This window comes from Silurus meridionalis, chromosome 5 (assembly GCF_014805685.1).
Source record: "Silurus meridionalis isolate SWU-2019-XX chromosome 5, ASM1480568v1, whole genome shotgun sequence".
NCBI classification, from domain to species: Eukaryota; Metazoa; Chordata; class Actinopteri; order Siluriformes; family Siluridae; genus Silurus; species Silurus meridionalis.
This window is the reverse complement of record NC_060888.1, coordinates 9,626,371-9,642,900: the sequence shown is the minus strand read 5'-3', so window position 1 is coordinate 9,642,900 and position 16,530 is coordinate 9,626,371. Positions and strand designations below refer to the sequence as shown.

General features: G+C 36.3%; 1 protein-coding gene across 1 annotated transcript; it reads right to left on the bottom strand.

Moving 5' to 3' along the window:
* Window positions 1-11,107: 11,107 nt before the first annotated feature.
* On the bottom strand, window positions 11,108-16,019 carry LOC124386536 (C-type lection lectoxin-Enh3-like). The gene is made up of 4 exons (XM_046850439.1): window positions 15,956-16,019; window positions 12,203-12,541; window positions 12,013-12,110; window positions 11,108-11,390 (listed from the first exon to the last, which is right to left on the bottom strand). The coding sequence occupies exons 2-4, from the start codon at window positions 12,495-12,497 to the stop codon at window positions 11,289-11,291; spliced, it is 495 nt and encodes a 164-aa protein (XP_046706395.1). The 5' UTR covers window positions 12,498-12,541; window positions 15,956-16,019; the 3' UTR covers window positions 11,108-11,288.
* Between the last annotated feature and the right edge of the window lie 511 nt (window positions 16,020-16,530).

Sequence of the window (16,530 nt, the reverse complement as noted above, 5' to 3'; positions counted from 1 at the left end):
CGTTCATGGCATTTTGCTGGGCGTCTGTCCCGGCGAAGGGGGAATCTTTCTTCAGGAGTGCTGTGAGAGGGCGTGCAATGTCCGAGTAGTTCTCGATGAATTGTTGAGAATAGTTGCATACGCCTAGAAAACTTCGGAGTTCTGAGACGTTGGCGGGTGGCTTGATGTTTTGAATAGCCTGGATGCGGTTGGTTTGTGGCTCGTGGCTTTTCATAAGGATATCGTCCATGTAGATCAGGTTGCCCCTTACTCTAGCGTCTGGGCACGCCTTGTTGAGGAAGATGTTAAATTCAGCTGGTGAGTTGGCATAACCGTATGGACATCTTGTGAAGGTATATTGCCAGGTTGCAGAACGTGAAAGTCAGCTTGTGCTGGTCATCGGGATGTACTGGTATAGTCCAAAATCCTGAGGCCACGTCATGCGTGGAGAAGATCATGGCTCCCCTAATTCTTGGTATCGCTTTTTCTAGCTGGGTCATGGGCCAACGCGACAATGGCACCTGCTGAAATACACTTGACAAAGCCTATTCAAACATCAAAAATGGTTTTAGAACAATACAACTACCAAATCTGACCAACAAGACCAGCTCTCCATACTCCTAACTCCAACATACACCCCCTTTTGAAGAAAAGTTCAACCTACCACAGTGACTGTTAAAATCTGGCCTGTAGGAGCTTCTCACAGTTGCGGGACAGTTTTAAGAAGACAAATTATGACAACTTCATAGATAACGACTTAGAAGTGTATACATCAACAGTAATGATGTAATGACATCTTCATCAGTCTCCAACAACCACATCCTCATAGTGCAGGAGCATGATGTGAGGCATGTGTTCAAAGCAGTGAACCCAAAACAGATCTACAGCAGACCAAACAGATCTACAGAAGATGCCAATGTCACTGCTCTACATGTTGCACTATGCCACCTTGAACATCAGTGGAACTACGTGAGGATGCTTTTTCTAGACTTAACCTCTGCCTTTAATACTGTCATTCCAAGTAGATTAGTCACCAAACTTGGTCATCTTGAACATGCCCAACCCATGTGCCACTGGTTAAGAACTTAAGATCGCCAACAGTCTGTTAGACTAGGCCTGTCTGCTTTTGACCTTGCTGGTTCTTTCTGATTACTCCTGCTCTGCTTTACTCTGTTTTCAGTATTAGACTTTTGAATTGTTTTTCTTTATACTCTCTCTCTCTCTCTCTCTCTCCTCCCTCCCTCCCTCCCTCCCCTGTATTGACCTGTTTGGCCATAAATCAGAACACTGGCCAGTGTTCTGATTTATGGACTGTCTTTTCAGATTCTGTCTCTGCATAACCTGTATTGCCCTGTTATCCAGTTTTTGGACCTTGGAACTCTTTCTTAGATTTGTCTCAATCTGCTTAGTGATTTAATGCTCTTATTGTTTAATCATTAAAAACAAATTTTATTGCTAATTCATCTGCATATCTGAGCCCTACCTGGTGCTCCCTTATATCCTCAGGGATTGACAACAGCTCAGTATTTAGCTCCTGAGTTACCATCAATATTGAGATGTCTGCCATCTGGCTATCTGACCATCACACTCATATGTTGTTTTTTCCTAAACTTTTAGCATAAAGTTGGACACCCAAAATCGTATAACATTCTGATTCTTTTTCTGGAACCCAGGGGCTCATACCTGCACTAGCATGAATATGACCCTGTGCACAAATCAATGAAGGCATGATTTGCCAAAGTTGTAAAAGAACTCCCAAAGCTGTGAAAGAACCCTACTAGACACCAATAGGGAGAACTGGAACACTAACTGCACTCCAGATTTCCTCACTTGTCATTAGTGCCTGACCTCACTAAATCTTTTATCACTGAAAGAATACAGATCCCTAAATCCACGCTTTAAAATCTAGTGGAAAGACTTTCCAAAAGAGTAAAGGCAATTTTATTAGTGATCATTTGGGTCTAAGTGGATGTGGCTTCTGGAAAGGGTCCATTAATATTAGAGAAAAAAAATCCCAAATCATTTACAGTTTTTCTCAAATGCTAAAACACATTTCACAAACGTTTCCTCCATGTTCCCCAATGTCTAAACACAACACCCTTTTCTAAAGCTACATAAACACAACCACACCTTCTCACTTCAAAACTCAAACTTTCACACTAAAAGAGCAGCTCGAAGCTTTCAAAAATGTAAACACTATACACATCATTACACACTACAGCAAAACAATTGAAAACACAATGCTCAATTTGTGAGAAGGTTCTTTGTTTCATAACTGCCAATGCATTTTTTAAACTTTACAGTAATGGATGTTCTTAGATCTCTGCAAAGGATTAGGCATTTAGATTTGAGAGTTTCATATGAAGAGTATAAATCTATAGTAAATTCTGCATGTACACTACTGTAACACAACTCAATGCAAAAACAGAATCTATTGCACACAACAGTACTCTTGAAAACATGATCAGGGTGTGAAGTTTTTTTATTTACTTTATTCACACCACACACACACACACCACCATCACTGTGCGGCATCATGTCGCTGAGCTGCATCGGGCCACATCGCCTCATCCACATCGCAGGCTTTATTGCCAGGCACCTTGGGAAAAACGCCCTGGAATGGCGAATCCATCCTTGGAAGGCCTCCACTGGGATGTCAACACAGGCCAGCTCCATTGCCCTTAGGAGGTTCTCTCTAGGTTGTCTGTCATAAACCTTCCATCTCCATGATGAGAAGAACTCCTCTATAGGGTTCAGGAAAGGGGAGTAGGGTGGCAGACAGACGTTTAAAAAGTGGTTACTGTTGTTGGTGAACCACTCTCTGATTTGGTTTGTTTTGTGGAAGCGTACATTGTCCCAAATGATCACATAAATTTGATGTGCGGGCCCAGGATGGTGTTGTTGGCGGTCCAGGAGGATGTCTTTTAGCTCCTCTAGGAAGGTGAGGAGACGTTGGGTGTTGTAAGACCAAAGGACAGCATGCCGGTGGACAAGCCCCTCCAAACCCATGGCCGCACAAAGAGTAATATAACCCCCCCTTTGTCTCAGTGATGGCTCTTTGGCCAATGATGTTACGGCCTCTTTGCCTTCGTTTCTGCAGGTTGAAGCCAGCCTCATCCTGTAAGAGGTACTCATGAGGTCTGGCCATCGTGTCCAACTGTAATAACCTCTGTGAAAATGTGAAAGTGCACAGGTGTTCAGAACAACAGTCAATCAGGTAGCACAGTATTGTCCAGAAGTAATGTAGGCCACTGAGCAACACAGTATGTCCACTAACTGTACTGTGAACATGGATGTATACTTACTTGCACATACTCGCAACGTAGGTCTTTGTGTCGCGCAGAGTTGCGCTCAAAGGGAACCCTATAGACCTGTTTCATCCGCATCTTTTGGCGCCGGAGAACTCGGTCTATTGTGGCCAAGCTGACATCATCAATGCTCTCAAAGTTGACATTATTGCCAATGACTTTGTCTCTGATCTCCCAGAGTCTGATGAGGTTGTTCTCACGAACCATATCCACAATGATGGTTTCTTGTGCCGCTGTAAATATGGCAACCCTCCCACCTCTATGTGGCATTCTTTCAACTCTAAAGAAAGAAACATGTGTTGTCAGTTTTACAATACAGTAACAACTGATTTGAAACCAATAGACTACTTTCACAGGCTTGTAAAATTGTACTGTGACAAAGAAAGCAATAGAGTACAATACCTGTTGTGTTGTCTGAATGCCCTGATAATGGTGGCCATGGTGAACCTACTCAGGTTTGGACGGACTCGTAGTCCTGCTTCAGCCATTGTCATGCCATGGACAATGACATGGTCAATGACTGTTGCTCGCATCTCGTCCGTAATGATGGTGCGAGGTTGTCTTGCTCTCCCTCCTGGACCTTCTCCTCTCCCTTGTTGGCCTGCTCTTCTTCCTCCTCTGATTTGAACTCCTCTTCCTCATTGGCCTGCTCCTCTTCCTCCACTGATTTGAATTCCTCTTCCTCGTTGGCCTGCTCCTCTTCTTCCATGGCCAGCTCTTCTCCCTCCTCTGACTTGAATTCCTCTTCCCCTGACTCTGCCTTCATCCATTGTGTTTGTTTGGAATCTTCAGCAAACTGTGCACTCTGAACTTGCTTTTGTACATGTGGTCACAGCATTAGCAACAAGTGTCTTCAATTTTGAGTCGTTGTGTGTAATGAATGACGCCAGGTGTGTTCATTGTGTTCAAATATTGCTGACTGTGGCAAGCATTTTGCATCACATGAGCTTTTATTTGAGAATATGAGCAGAGTTCTTTTGCAACTTGTGTTTTAGCAAAAATAAATGTGTTTAGATTTATGAGAACGGAGGATTGTGTTTTGTGAATTGTGTCTTCATGTGAAATGTGTTTATGATATTGGAAAATGATGGCTAGATTTAGTAAATGTGTTTAGACAACTGGTCATTTGGTTTAGAGGATTGGCTTTTGTGTTTTAGCATTTGAGAAAAACTGTAACATGCACGTTATTTGGCCAGTTACCAGCATAACAATAAACAGGTAGTAGTAATGGCTACTTTTACTTAAGTACATGTCAGAGCCCAAACTTCTTTACTTTAACTTGAGTAAAAAAAGTATAGTCAGTACTTCATCTTCTACCAGAGTATTTTAAAATATGAGTATCTGTACTTCTACTTAAGTAAAGGATGTGTTTACTTTTGCCACCCTGTGTTGGGGACACAGGGAGTTTCTATTCTTGAAGCGCATGCACTTTGTTTTGTCACTGTGGAGTAATTTCCATGTTTTGGGGAGAGGTTCTTTAATCCCTTCACAATGATGAGTCAATGTCAGTGACGAGAGTCATTTGCAAATTTAGCAAACATATTTGTACATGTTTTCGCTGAGTAAAATGATGGCAGAACTACTGATATAATAAATGTTATGGCAATGTAATTATTTAAAGAGTTTGTTTCACACAAGTCTAATTGGAAGATATTGTTAATCTATTCATTAAAAAAGGTGACAAATTCACCAACAGTCAGAGAGGACAATGTAAAAATATTAAAAAAGAAATGCTGTGGAGGTTGTCTGGATTGGGGAGAGTGTGGTAAAACAAGCCAGTTATTATTTATATTTAATTTAATATAATTTTATTTAATTTTATTGATCTGGTCCTCAAGATAAGGGAAAATAAGGCAGAAGAACAATAAGAGAAGTACACTGTGGCTATTTACTCCATACGAGAAATAATATTTGTTTGAAAACATTTTTAATGTTTGCATTGAAAACGCTAAATAAAATCCACAGTGCTAGCATTACGCTAACCAGGAAGTGGCTACCGCTAACGCTAGTGTTGTGGATTCTTTAGTGTTTTATGTACAGCTTCAAGAATTTCTCTTAAAAGAAGAAAATCCGAACAATTCTGCATATCGAGAGAGTGAATGAATGAATGAAGAATGGAAATAAGTAGAACAGTTAAGTAGATCATATCTTTAGAAAATTAAATATTAAATATAAAACACACACACACCTGTATTACCCAAACAAGGTCTAACAAATGTAAATTATTGAATTACATTTTTCTATTTAATACATTTTATTTGATATTTTTTTTTAATTTGTGCCAATTTAATTTAAACAATATAATAAAAAAGTGTAATGTATAATTAGAGCCCAAGTGCCTAAGGCACACCTGTGCAATAATCATGCTGTCTAATTAGGCCATTGTGTACATAGAAAAAGTCTTAGATCTTTAAGTTCAGTTCATGAAACTGGGGGCAAAAACAAAAGTGTTGCATTTATAATTTTGTTTAGTATATATGTATCATAAATAATGCCCATCTCTATCAATTGGTGGGGAGTCATAGCATTATCACTAACCCAAGAAAAACAAACTATTTAGTTTAAAAATGTATTAGAAATTATAGAAATTATTTATAAATAAATTGCAAGGCAAATATTTATAAAACACACTCACCTATGAAACATAGGAGAAAGAGATATGCCTTCACAATGAACTAGCTGCTGGAGGGTAAGAAAAATAAAATTATGTTTAGGTGCTTAGTTCAGTTTACTGTATAGGTGCTTATCATTACTGCTTCAGGTGATTTATGTGCATTTTCAGTTTACTGTATTTGCTTCTAACTTTTTTAAATCCTACAAAAATGAAATTGAGTTTCACTTGAATCAGTTACAAAACACTTGTTAGGATAATCACTTTTAAATTGTCTGTTTAAACTATGAAGAAAGGATATGGTATTAGGAACATTAAAAAAGAATTCCAAGCATGCATGTAATTTTTCAATATTTAAAAATGCTAAAAGCAATGATAAATGTTGTAATGAAACATTGAAACATACCTGTCAGTACCTGTACACCGTTGCAGTAGCTCTGTGTTTCTTTGCCAGCATTTGTGTTTCTATATAAAGTTTTCCTGGAGACCAACCCTTTAGGATGCTAAATCTTTTATGTAAATCAGTTTCAAGTATCCAAAGAATTTACAGTTTTGAGCAACAACAAAATATCCACAGATGCTTGTTTATATTTTCTTTTTCTACAAGACACAAGTCTGCATAAATTCACAAAACAGTAAATGATAATGTCTATGTCTGTGCATGCATTTAACTTTGACTTATTTATTTAGAATATAATTTCAAGACTGAAAATGTTAAACATGCACATTTTAATTTTAATTCTGCTAATAATAAAAAACAGTTCCCAGAAAAGAAATGCAGAAAATGTATAATAGAAGATGTATGAGACAAACAGGTCCTACTTGTACTCTTGTACACAACCTGTCATTGAAGTAATATAAACGAACAGATTCAAACTATTTAAATAGATTTTCTTACCAAAGAAATACAAACAACTATTGGTTTGCTTAATGAAAGCTCAAGATCAAGTTCAAGTTCAAGGTATACTGTAGTTTTTTAACTCTTTCAAAGTATATAGAATACAAAAACAAAGTAGAAGTGCACATAAAAACATCATGCATCCACTAAATAGAGTCAATTTGTAAGAAACAATATAATGAGACAGTTGTATATTGTTTATTCATCTTCAATTCATCCATCACAACTGCTGACCAGTTGCAAAGTGTTTAAAACAAATCTCTCTGCTGTGCATGATCAATTATAAATAAATGATTCTGTTAACTGAATGGGTAAATGTAAATGCAAGACTAGTTGTGCATAATGTTCACAACCTCTACAGTGATGTTCACAAATAAGTTGTATTTCACAAAAATGATCCTGTATCCTTCCACTTTCTGGACTTGCCTGTTTCATCCTGATGCCCTGATAGAGTTCTCATCAACTCGAAACTGCTTGTTGCTTTTGAGAATAGCTACACATGGACAGCCTGAAAAAATAATTTGATATTACTGTGGATGGTAACTACTTAGAAACCAGGAGAGAATTGTTTATGACTACAATGACAACACGATTTTGCACACAAGTCACCATTAGCTAACAGTTGATAATTTCAACAATAATGAAAACAAAAGAATGGACTTTACATGCCACATAGTTCAAGATAGGTCTTGTAGTGTGTCTTCTCTTCTCTCAAGCTTTGTTGCTCATATCATCTCAAGGAGTTTTTCTTACAAATTCTGAGCAATTCTGGCTTGCTCAGAATTAATTTATATAATGAATCTTATAGATGCAAATTTATAAATGTTAAATTTCTATTAAAAAAAATATCTATCTGTTAATTTCTGTAAAGCTTTCTGACCATGTCCATTGTTAAAATGCTATACAAAGAAGATTAATTAAAAATAAAGAAAGAAAGATTTTCTCCAGAAATATCCCAAATGACGAGAGATTAGAAAATTCAAATAATGACATCATTACATAACCTTGGGTTACGCAAAGATAGAATTAAGCAAATCTTAATGTAAATGCAATAAAATGACTTGACCAACAGGTAGCTAAACTAACACATCTTACACATTGTTTAAAATAAATAAATAAATAAATAAGTAAATTGTATTGCTATTTTTGCAATATAATATATCTGATACTGTATTTTCTCTCTCTCTCTCTCTCTCTCTCTCTCTCTCTCTCTCTCTCTCTCTCTCTCTCTCTCTCTCTCTCTCAAATATGCTATTATCTGATACACATTTTAAAATCTATAGAGAGCCATTGGATATTTTATCTCAATTTGTGGTCATTATTTTTTTATGGGTCTTATTATAAAGCTCTTTCAAATGAATTGGGGAAGCTCATAAGCATTATTTTAAAAGTGCACTACTATTCAAAGGCGAACTTATTGCCACACTTCATTTTTCTCTTTCTTTTTGTCATGACTTACTATAGATTAGTTTCCTGTGTTTTCCACTTGCACTTCCAGTTTCTTGTGTGTGTATGAGTGTTTGTGTGTGTGTGGCTGATCAGGGCTATTCAATCCAATCTTACTAAATCAGCAGCGCACATGCCTCATCAGAAATGGCATACAAAAGCCCGGAGTTCGACTCTCACTCCTGAGCAGGTCAGCTAAACACAGTCTCCCTTCATTCCTGCAACTCTTAATTTGAATAAAGCCTGTGTTACTTCCATAAATACTAATAAAAACACATCACAGAACAGGCCAGCCAATATTTACACAACAGATTCAGATTCCCAGCCATCTGCTGTCTCTAGCTATGGCCCCCTCCTTGTCTTTGTGGTTAATTAATGTGTCATGTCAGAGCAAATCATCACCCTCAACCAAAAGCTAAGCCAGAGTGTTTTAGGATCAGTTACACAAATCACATCAGATTACAGGTACATTTATATTTACCAATTTACATTTAAATTAGCATATATATAAATATATATAAATTTTTATTTAACATTTGCATTGTTTGGTCAAACTTTATACAGAAAGTTAAACCTTAAAACTTTAAAAATTTTATTTAATACTCACTTTTAATTCTGTCTGAAGAGCCTGAAATGTGATAAACATTTTACATTTGCAAAACATTTACATATTTATGCCTTTATTTCAAACTGACATTTACAACATTAAGCATTTAGTAAATTTGTGGTGAGGTTTTGTGGTGATGCAATGATTTTCTTTTTCATAAGAACTGCACACCATATATTTTGCTCATCAAAGATCAAATGTCAGTGCAGAAGAAATGCTGGAATATTTTCACTTCATTCCAAATAAACATTCAAAATTGCTCCTTAAACAAGCACTAATAAATGACAAAGAATCATAATTAAAATTATATATGTGTATATAAATAAAACCTCCCTGAGATGGTATGAGAAAGAAACGTTAAAGGAACCAAACGTAAAAGGGACCAAACGTAGAACCCATCCTCATCTGGTTGGCACTGAATGTCAATTTGTTATAGTTTCATCATTGTTGAGGGGTGTTGTGATGTGCTGTGATGGCTGTTTAAATGCTGAACTGTTCATGCCAACTAAGCCATTGCAGTAGACTGTTATATATATTTTATTTATTTTATTTCATTCTTATTTCATGTGTCTGTATATATATATATATATATATATATATATATATATATATATATATATATATATATATATATATATATATATATATCACTTCACACAACATGTAAATAAATTGTGTTTCACTAATTATTAAAAATAATGTTTAAATACACAATTTTGCCAATAATAGAATAAGTGCTGAAGTGTTGAATCTGACTAGCTCTGTGAATAGCTATAACGTATTCAATAGCAATTTCTATATAGATGTTAAAAACAAATCTGTTTTCGTCAAATTACATAACACCCTGTTAGTAAAATGCCTTCACCTTCTTTACATTATCCGTTTTGTAGAGCTAAAAATAACATGTATGAAAGCAATACATGATAAAACAAGACTGTTTCATATAATATGTTAATCTTTAATCCATCACAAAAAATAAACTGCTCAGCAAATACACAGTGTTTAAATACACAAACGACTGATGTGCTTGAACATTTATATTTAATTGATACTGTAAAAAGAAATGATGATAACATGAAAGGTTAGATGTGAATGCAAGGCTCTAGTGCACAATGTTCACAAGTCCTTACAACCACTAATATAATGTTCACAATCAAGTCATATTTTACCTGAAGTGATCTTTTTCTCTTTTAATCTTTGGATTTGCCTGGGTTATCCTGGTGCCCTGATACAGTTCTTATCAACAGGAAACACACTTGTTGCTGTTGAAGAAGGATCCAAATGGACAGCCAAAAAAAAAATGATTTTAGATTACTTAGAAGCCAACAGGAAACTTTTTTATACATTTAATATGAGCAGTTCTTCTACAGTGGCTTATGACTGCTATGGAAAATTTTGCACTCAATTCTTATCAGTGAACAGTTAATAATTTAAACAATGAAGAAACCAGAATGGATATTTGGTGTCACCTAGTCCAGGATGTCACTCAAAATCCTGAATAATGACATTACATGGCCTTGGACAAGAAGTAAGCAAATATTAATGCAAATGCAATAAAAATCACTGGACATAAAGTGTAGGTGGGCATAAACAATGAACAAGGAAAAATATGTATCAATAAATTCTGAAAATTCATCATTCTGAAAAATCTCTCTCTCTCTCTCTCTCTCTCTCTCTCTCTCTCTCTCTCTCTCTCTCTCTGTCACACATATACACACACACACACACACACACACACACACACACACACACACACACACACACACACACACACACACACACACACACACACACACAAATTGAGTGTATAAATGTGTATAATCAAGAGCATTCACAGAGTAACACAGAGCAGCTGGTTACCCACTCAGGGTTTGCTCTAGATATTTTACTTTTTCTTTCTTTCTCTTTTAAACAGATCCAGACACTGTTGCAGTTTAGGCTGTTATTAAAAATCTATTCAGTACAGGCAAAACTCGCTGATTTGCAATTGCTTCCTCTGAACACTAGATAGAACTGAAATAATTTCACCCATATAGTGCCTGCTACAAAAAGCATCGGAATAAAATAAAAAAGAAATGACACGAAAAATTGTTGTGGCATATGAAATAGTGAAGATTGTTGGATATTATCAACAAACATCATTCTTTAAGCAGAGCATCATTTTCCTCTTGTTCAAGAAGCGACCTGATAGTGTAATGTGTTTCTAAACACATTCCCTGTATGAAAACTGAATGAATGCTCTGTATCACTTTGTTATCTGCCACACTGCCACCTCTGTATAAAACTCTACTTTACTTTCTTACACAAAGTATTTGAATTGATTTTCTTAACAAACAACAAGCATCTCTACTAAATCACTATCTCTACAACTATACTATATACACAATTAAGGCATGTTATTGAAATTAAACATGAACAAAGGGACCAAGCATTTACAGTTCATTTTTCCTTTTTTTTGTGAAAGACTTGTCCATCTGTCTGCACTCTCCAGGTCACTGTGGTGTTCCCCAGCATGCCATTTTCCTCCAACTTCTTCTTGATCTGAAAACAGTAACAGGATTTTCAAGCTTATGTCTTTTTGTGCCTCCTGGAATTGGTGTAGATATTTTTTGTGTGTAAATATACTGTATATTCTGTATATGGTAGGTAGGTAGGTAGGTAGGTAGTTAGGTACTTTACTCATCCCAATGGGAAACTGTTGAATTTAAACATATGGATTTTTTTTGCAGGAGCACCACCTGATTCCTGATTTCTGCCACCTTTGCCATTTCTGAATTCTACACTGATTCAGTTTTAAGGAACTTAAATAAATATGTTTAAAGTTTTTAAGAAATTTGATTGATTCGATATTTTATTAATGTGATTTTGTATCAGTGTGCTCGTCACTGCAAGTTCATATGAGCATCCATCAATCAATAACAGATAAATCTTTTCAATTTCACAATTAACAAATATTAATAAAAGGCAGTTCATGTCACTGTTTGTTAGTCTACTTTCATTTTTGCAATGAAAACTCTAAATTCAACATTTTTCTTTTTTAGAAAGCATCTCCTACCGAATCTTTGTAACTAAAAGAATTTTTTAACGTGCTAATATTTACTATACTACATTAGACCGGGAAAAGGGTGTGCACACTGTGATTTTGGTGCATCATGTGACTCACCAGCTCTGAAATGGCCGACTGCATGTCAGAATCAGTCACACTCTCATCAGAAGACTTTACTTTCAGTTTCACTGTTTGCTGTCTCCTCAGTAGATGAGCTAGAACACACACACATACAGACACCAAGAAACAATGATAGGTCAGTCATATGGTTAGGTAAAATACCTCCAACCCCCAACCCCCAACTCACTGGTGTGGCAGATGAAATAGTGGAGCTGGTTGCATTTTACGTCATTGAACCATCCATTATTAAGCACAGCACAGTTTTCATTTTGATAATAATTATCAGGTTGTCCAGCAAGCCACATGAAGTTCGATGTGTTTGTCCCATCTGACCACTTCCAGCTGTCCCTGTATAGGCCAATCCAAGATCGTCCCTGCACATATGCAATGCTCTGCATCCTGTCATTTTCCGCTGTGCTGTTGGCTAATGCCAAATCTGTATGAAATTCTTGGCAGTAAGCGTGAGCGTCACTCCAGTTCATTGCAGAAGTGACAGCAACATATCTGCCAGCAGCACTATTATTAGCTGTAAAATAACAATAGGTGTGATTACTATATTAGATCCCTTCAGAAATAAAGATTCTACTTTTACTTGTTGTAAAATGTGATGACCATAAAGTATGCATATTTTGCAAGCACTGTTGCTTAGACTTGAGGTTCATTAAAACTTATAAAATTAATCAACACTATTTTCAAATAAAAATATTTTCAGTGCTGACAGTATCTGCAGGATTCTTGCAAGATCTACAGTACAGGCTTTAGGTTTTCTTTCCCTGTGCTTCCCGTTTTTCCCACCAGATGTCGCCATTTGGTCCCTGTGTCCCTATTGTTTCACTGAATTTGTTGAATTTGTTTATGTTGTCTGTTTGTTGTTTGTCTTTCTGATTCACTTGACTTTTCTCGAGTTTTTAACCTCAAATTATGTTTTGTCGTGAAAACATTTGGCACCCATAAATATAAATACAAGCATCATTTTATTCTTAAATATTCTTTCTTACATTTTAAGAAATGAATTGTGAGATTGTGAGGTTGTGCATATACAATACTTTGTTTATACATCAGCATGAAAAACAAAACATTTTTAAAGATATCATCTTTGAAATCTTTGATGCTTTGTTAATGCTGCTAAGTCTGAAAGACTGTGTCATATTTTCAAAAATCAAGCTGAAATTAAGATGCTGTGAGTCAAAATATGCATACACCATATGATTTCAGTAGCTTGTTGGACCACCTTTAGCAGGAATAACTTATATAATGGTGTCCTGTATGACTATCAGTTGCTCACTTTTTGGCTCACCCTTCTTTACAACTTTGCTGCAGTTATTTGAGGATTGTAGGCTTTTGTTATGCACAGCTTCCCTAAGCATTTAAGTTGGGTTAAAGTCTGGATTTTGACTGGCCCTTGCAATTGTGCTGTCTTTTTGCATATTCCAAATCTGTCAGTGTTTTAACTGTTAGACAGATGACCTTACATTTGACTCTAGAATGCAAAGGACTCCATGGCCAACTCAATGACTGCAAGTTGCCCACATCCTCTTGCTGCAAAACAAGCTCAAATCCTCACCTCTCCACCACTGTGTTTTGACAGTAGATTTGTGTGTGGTATTCATTTACATAATTATTGTTTTTTTTTTCCAAATTCTCTGAGCATTGCACTGTCTGAACTTGGTATGTATTTGCTGTGATGTTGTTGCAATGTTCACTTGTGAATAATCTTCCTCATTGGAGAATGATGGACATTGAATTATTGGAAAATGGCGTTACAACCCTTCCAAGATTGATGGACAGCAGCAATTGCTTTTTTTAAGATTATAGCTGATTTCTTTCCTCTTTGGCATTGTGTTAGCACACACATGAATGCTTTAAACCATCAAACTTCTACAGTTTGAGAATTTAATTAGTAGCACCTGGCTAATAGGCAGCCTTTTAAATCCAATGAAAGCAGTAAAGGTGTACATACTTTGAATGTGTACATAGTCACACAGCTTTTTTGGCTTTATACTTATTAAAATAAATAATGACATTTTGGTGTCTATACACACACACACACACACACACACACACACACACACACACACAACAACCAGGCATAATCTTATGGACATCAATCAAGCATAACATTATGACCACCTATTTTGTGTTGGTTCCTGGTTTCCTGTTTTAGTTGCCTTTGGCACTCTATATATATATATATATATATATATATATATATATATATATATATATATATATATATATATATATATATATATACATACAGTGTGGCAAATAAGAATTTTATACACTGCCGATTTCTCAAGTTTTCACAAGTACAAAGAATGAAGAGATCTGTTATTTTCATCGTTGGTAAACCTCAACTGTGAGAGACAGGATCTAAAAAATAATCCAGAAAATCACAATGTATGATTTGTAAATAATTAATTTCCATTTGATTGCGTGAAAGTAGTATTCTGTCTCTCACAGACCTGTTAGTTTGACTTTAAGAAGCCCTCCTATCCTCCACTCATTACCTTTATTAATTGCACCTGTTTGAACTCGTTACCTGTATAACAGACACCTGTCCACACACTCAATCAATCAGACTCCAACCACTCCACTATGGGCAAGACTGAAGAGCTGTCTAAGGACACTAGGGACAAAATTGTAGACCTGCAGGCTGTGATGGGCTACAGGACAATGGGCAAACAGCTTGGTGAGAAGGCAACAACTGTTGGCGCAATTATTAGAAAATGGAAGAATTTCAAGATGACTGTCAATCTCCCTCGGACTGGGGCTTCATGCAAGATCTCGCCTCGTGGAGTATCAATGATCCTGAGAAAGATGAAGGATCAGCCTAGAACTACACAGGAGGACCTGGTCAATGACACAAACAGAGCTGGGACCACAGTCTCAACGGTTACCATTAGTAACACACTATACCGTCATGGATTAAAATGCAAGCGCGTGCAAGGCCCCCTGCTCAAGCCAGCACATGTCAAGGCCCATCTGAAGTTTGCCAAAGACCATCTGGATAATCCAGAGGAGGCATGGGAGAAGGTCATATGGTCCGATGAGACCAAAATAAATCTTTTTGGTATAAACAGATAAAAAGATGGATGAGTACAATCCCAAAAACACCATCCCAACTGTGAAGCATGGGGGTGGAAACATCATGTTTAGGGGTGCTTTTCTGCAACAGGGGCAGAACGACTGCACCATATTGAGGGGAGGATGGATGGGGCCATGTATTGCAAGATTTTGGGCAACAACCTCTTTAAGCCCTACATAAGAGCATTGAAGATGGGTCGTGGCTGGGTCTTCCAGCATGACAATGACCCCAAACACACAGCCAGGGCAACTAAGAAGTGGCACCGTAAGAAGCATTTCAAGGTCCTGGAGTTGCCTAGCCAGTCTCCAGATCTGAACCCAATAGAAAATATATGGAGGGAGCTAAAACTCTGTGTTGCCCAGTGACAGCCCCAAAACCTGAAAGATCTGGAGAAGACCTTATTTTTCTATTGTATCAAATCTTATTTCATGCAATAAAATGGAAATTAATTATTTAAAAATCATACAATGTGATTTTCTTTAAGATTCTGTCTCTCACAGTTGAGCTGTACCTACGATGAAAATGACAGATCTCTCCATTTTTTTTTTTGTAAGTAGGAAAACTTGAAAAATTGGCGGTGTATCAAATACTTATTTTCCCCACTGTATATATAATATATAATTAATAGAAATAATATATAATATAATATATAAAATAGGAAATGAACTTCAGAACTTTAACACCTCTTCTGCATTTATTGACAACTTAATATAACATCAATTTGCTTAATTTAAAGTTAAAACTGCACCAAACAAGCTGTCGACATTATTAATAGAGTAATGAAATAAATTCTGCTAAACAAGCAAGCAAATGTGAATACAGACAATAAAATAAAAAAACATTTGAACTCACCATTGAAGCATATAAAGGGAAAAAGGAGTGTGCAAGTGTAATCCCACCAGTATCCATATGGACCTATTAGACAACATGCTTCATTTCCACCCAAATTATCAAGCTGTCCACCATACCACTGTGTAAATGTATTTTTCATTGGGATATCATTAAAGGCCCAGTGCCAACTGTTAATATCATTGTACAAGCCGACCCAGGCAACATCTTTAAAGCTTTGTGCTGCCAATTCTTTCTGTAGTATTAACCAATCAAGGTCAGTTTCTACTGTAGCCAGGTCATCATATGTTTCCTGCAGTAATTCTGTGCAACTTGCCATGTCACCTTTGTTTTGATCAGATAATACTTATGAACAAATATTTGCATAAAAGACAAGATGGCTTGGACAACACCTGCAGAAAATAATTACTTTTATGAGTAACACTGCTGATACATTTTCTATATTGATATTATATTCAAAAGCAAAAAAAAGGACGCTCCCAGGAAAGTATTCCCCCTATTGCTGAAAGTAAGTAACTTATACTACCTTCAAAGTAAATCCTTACAATGTGATTTGGCTGGACATTCACAATTTACAG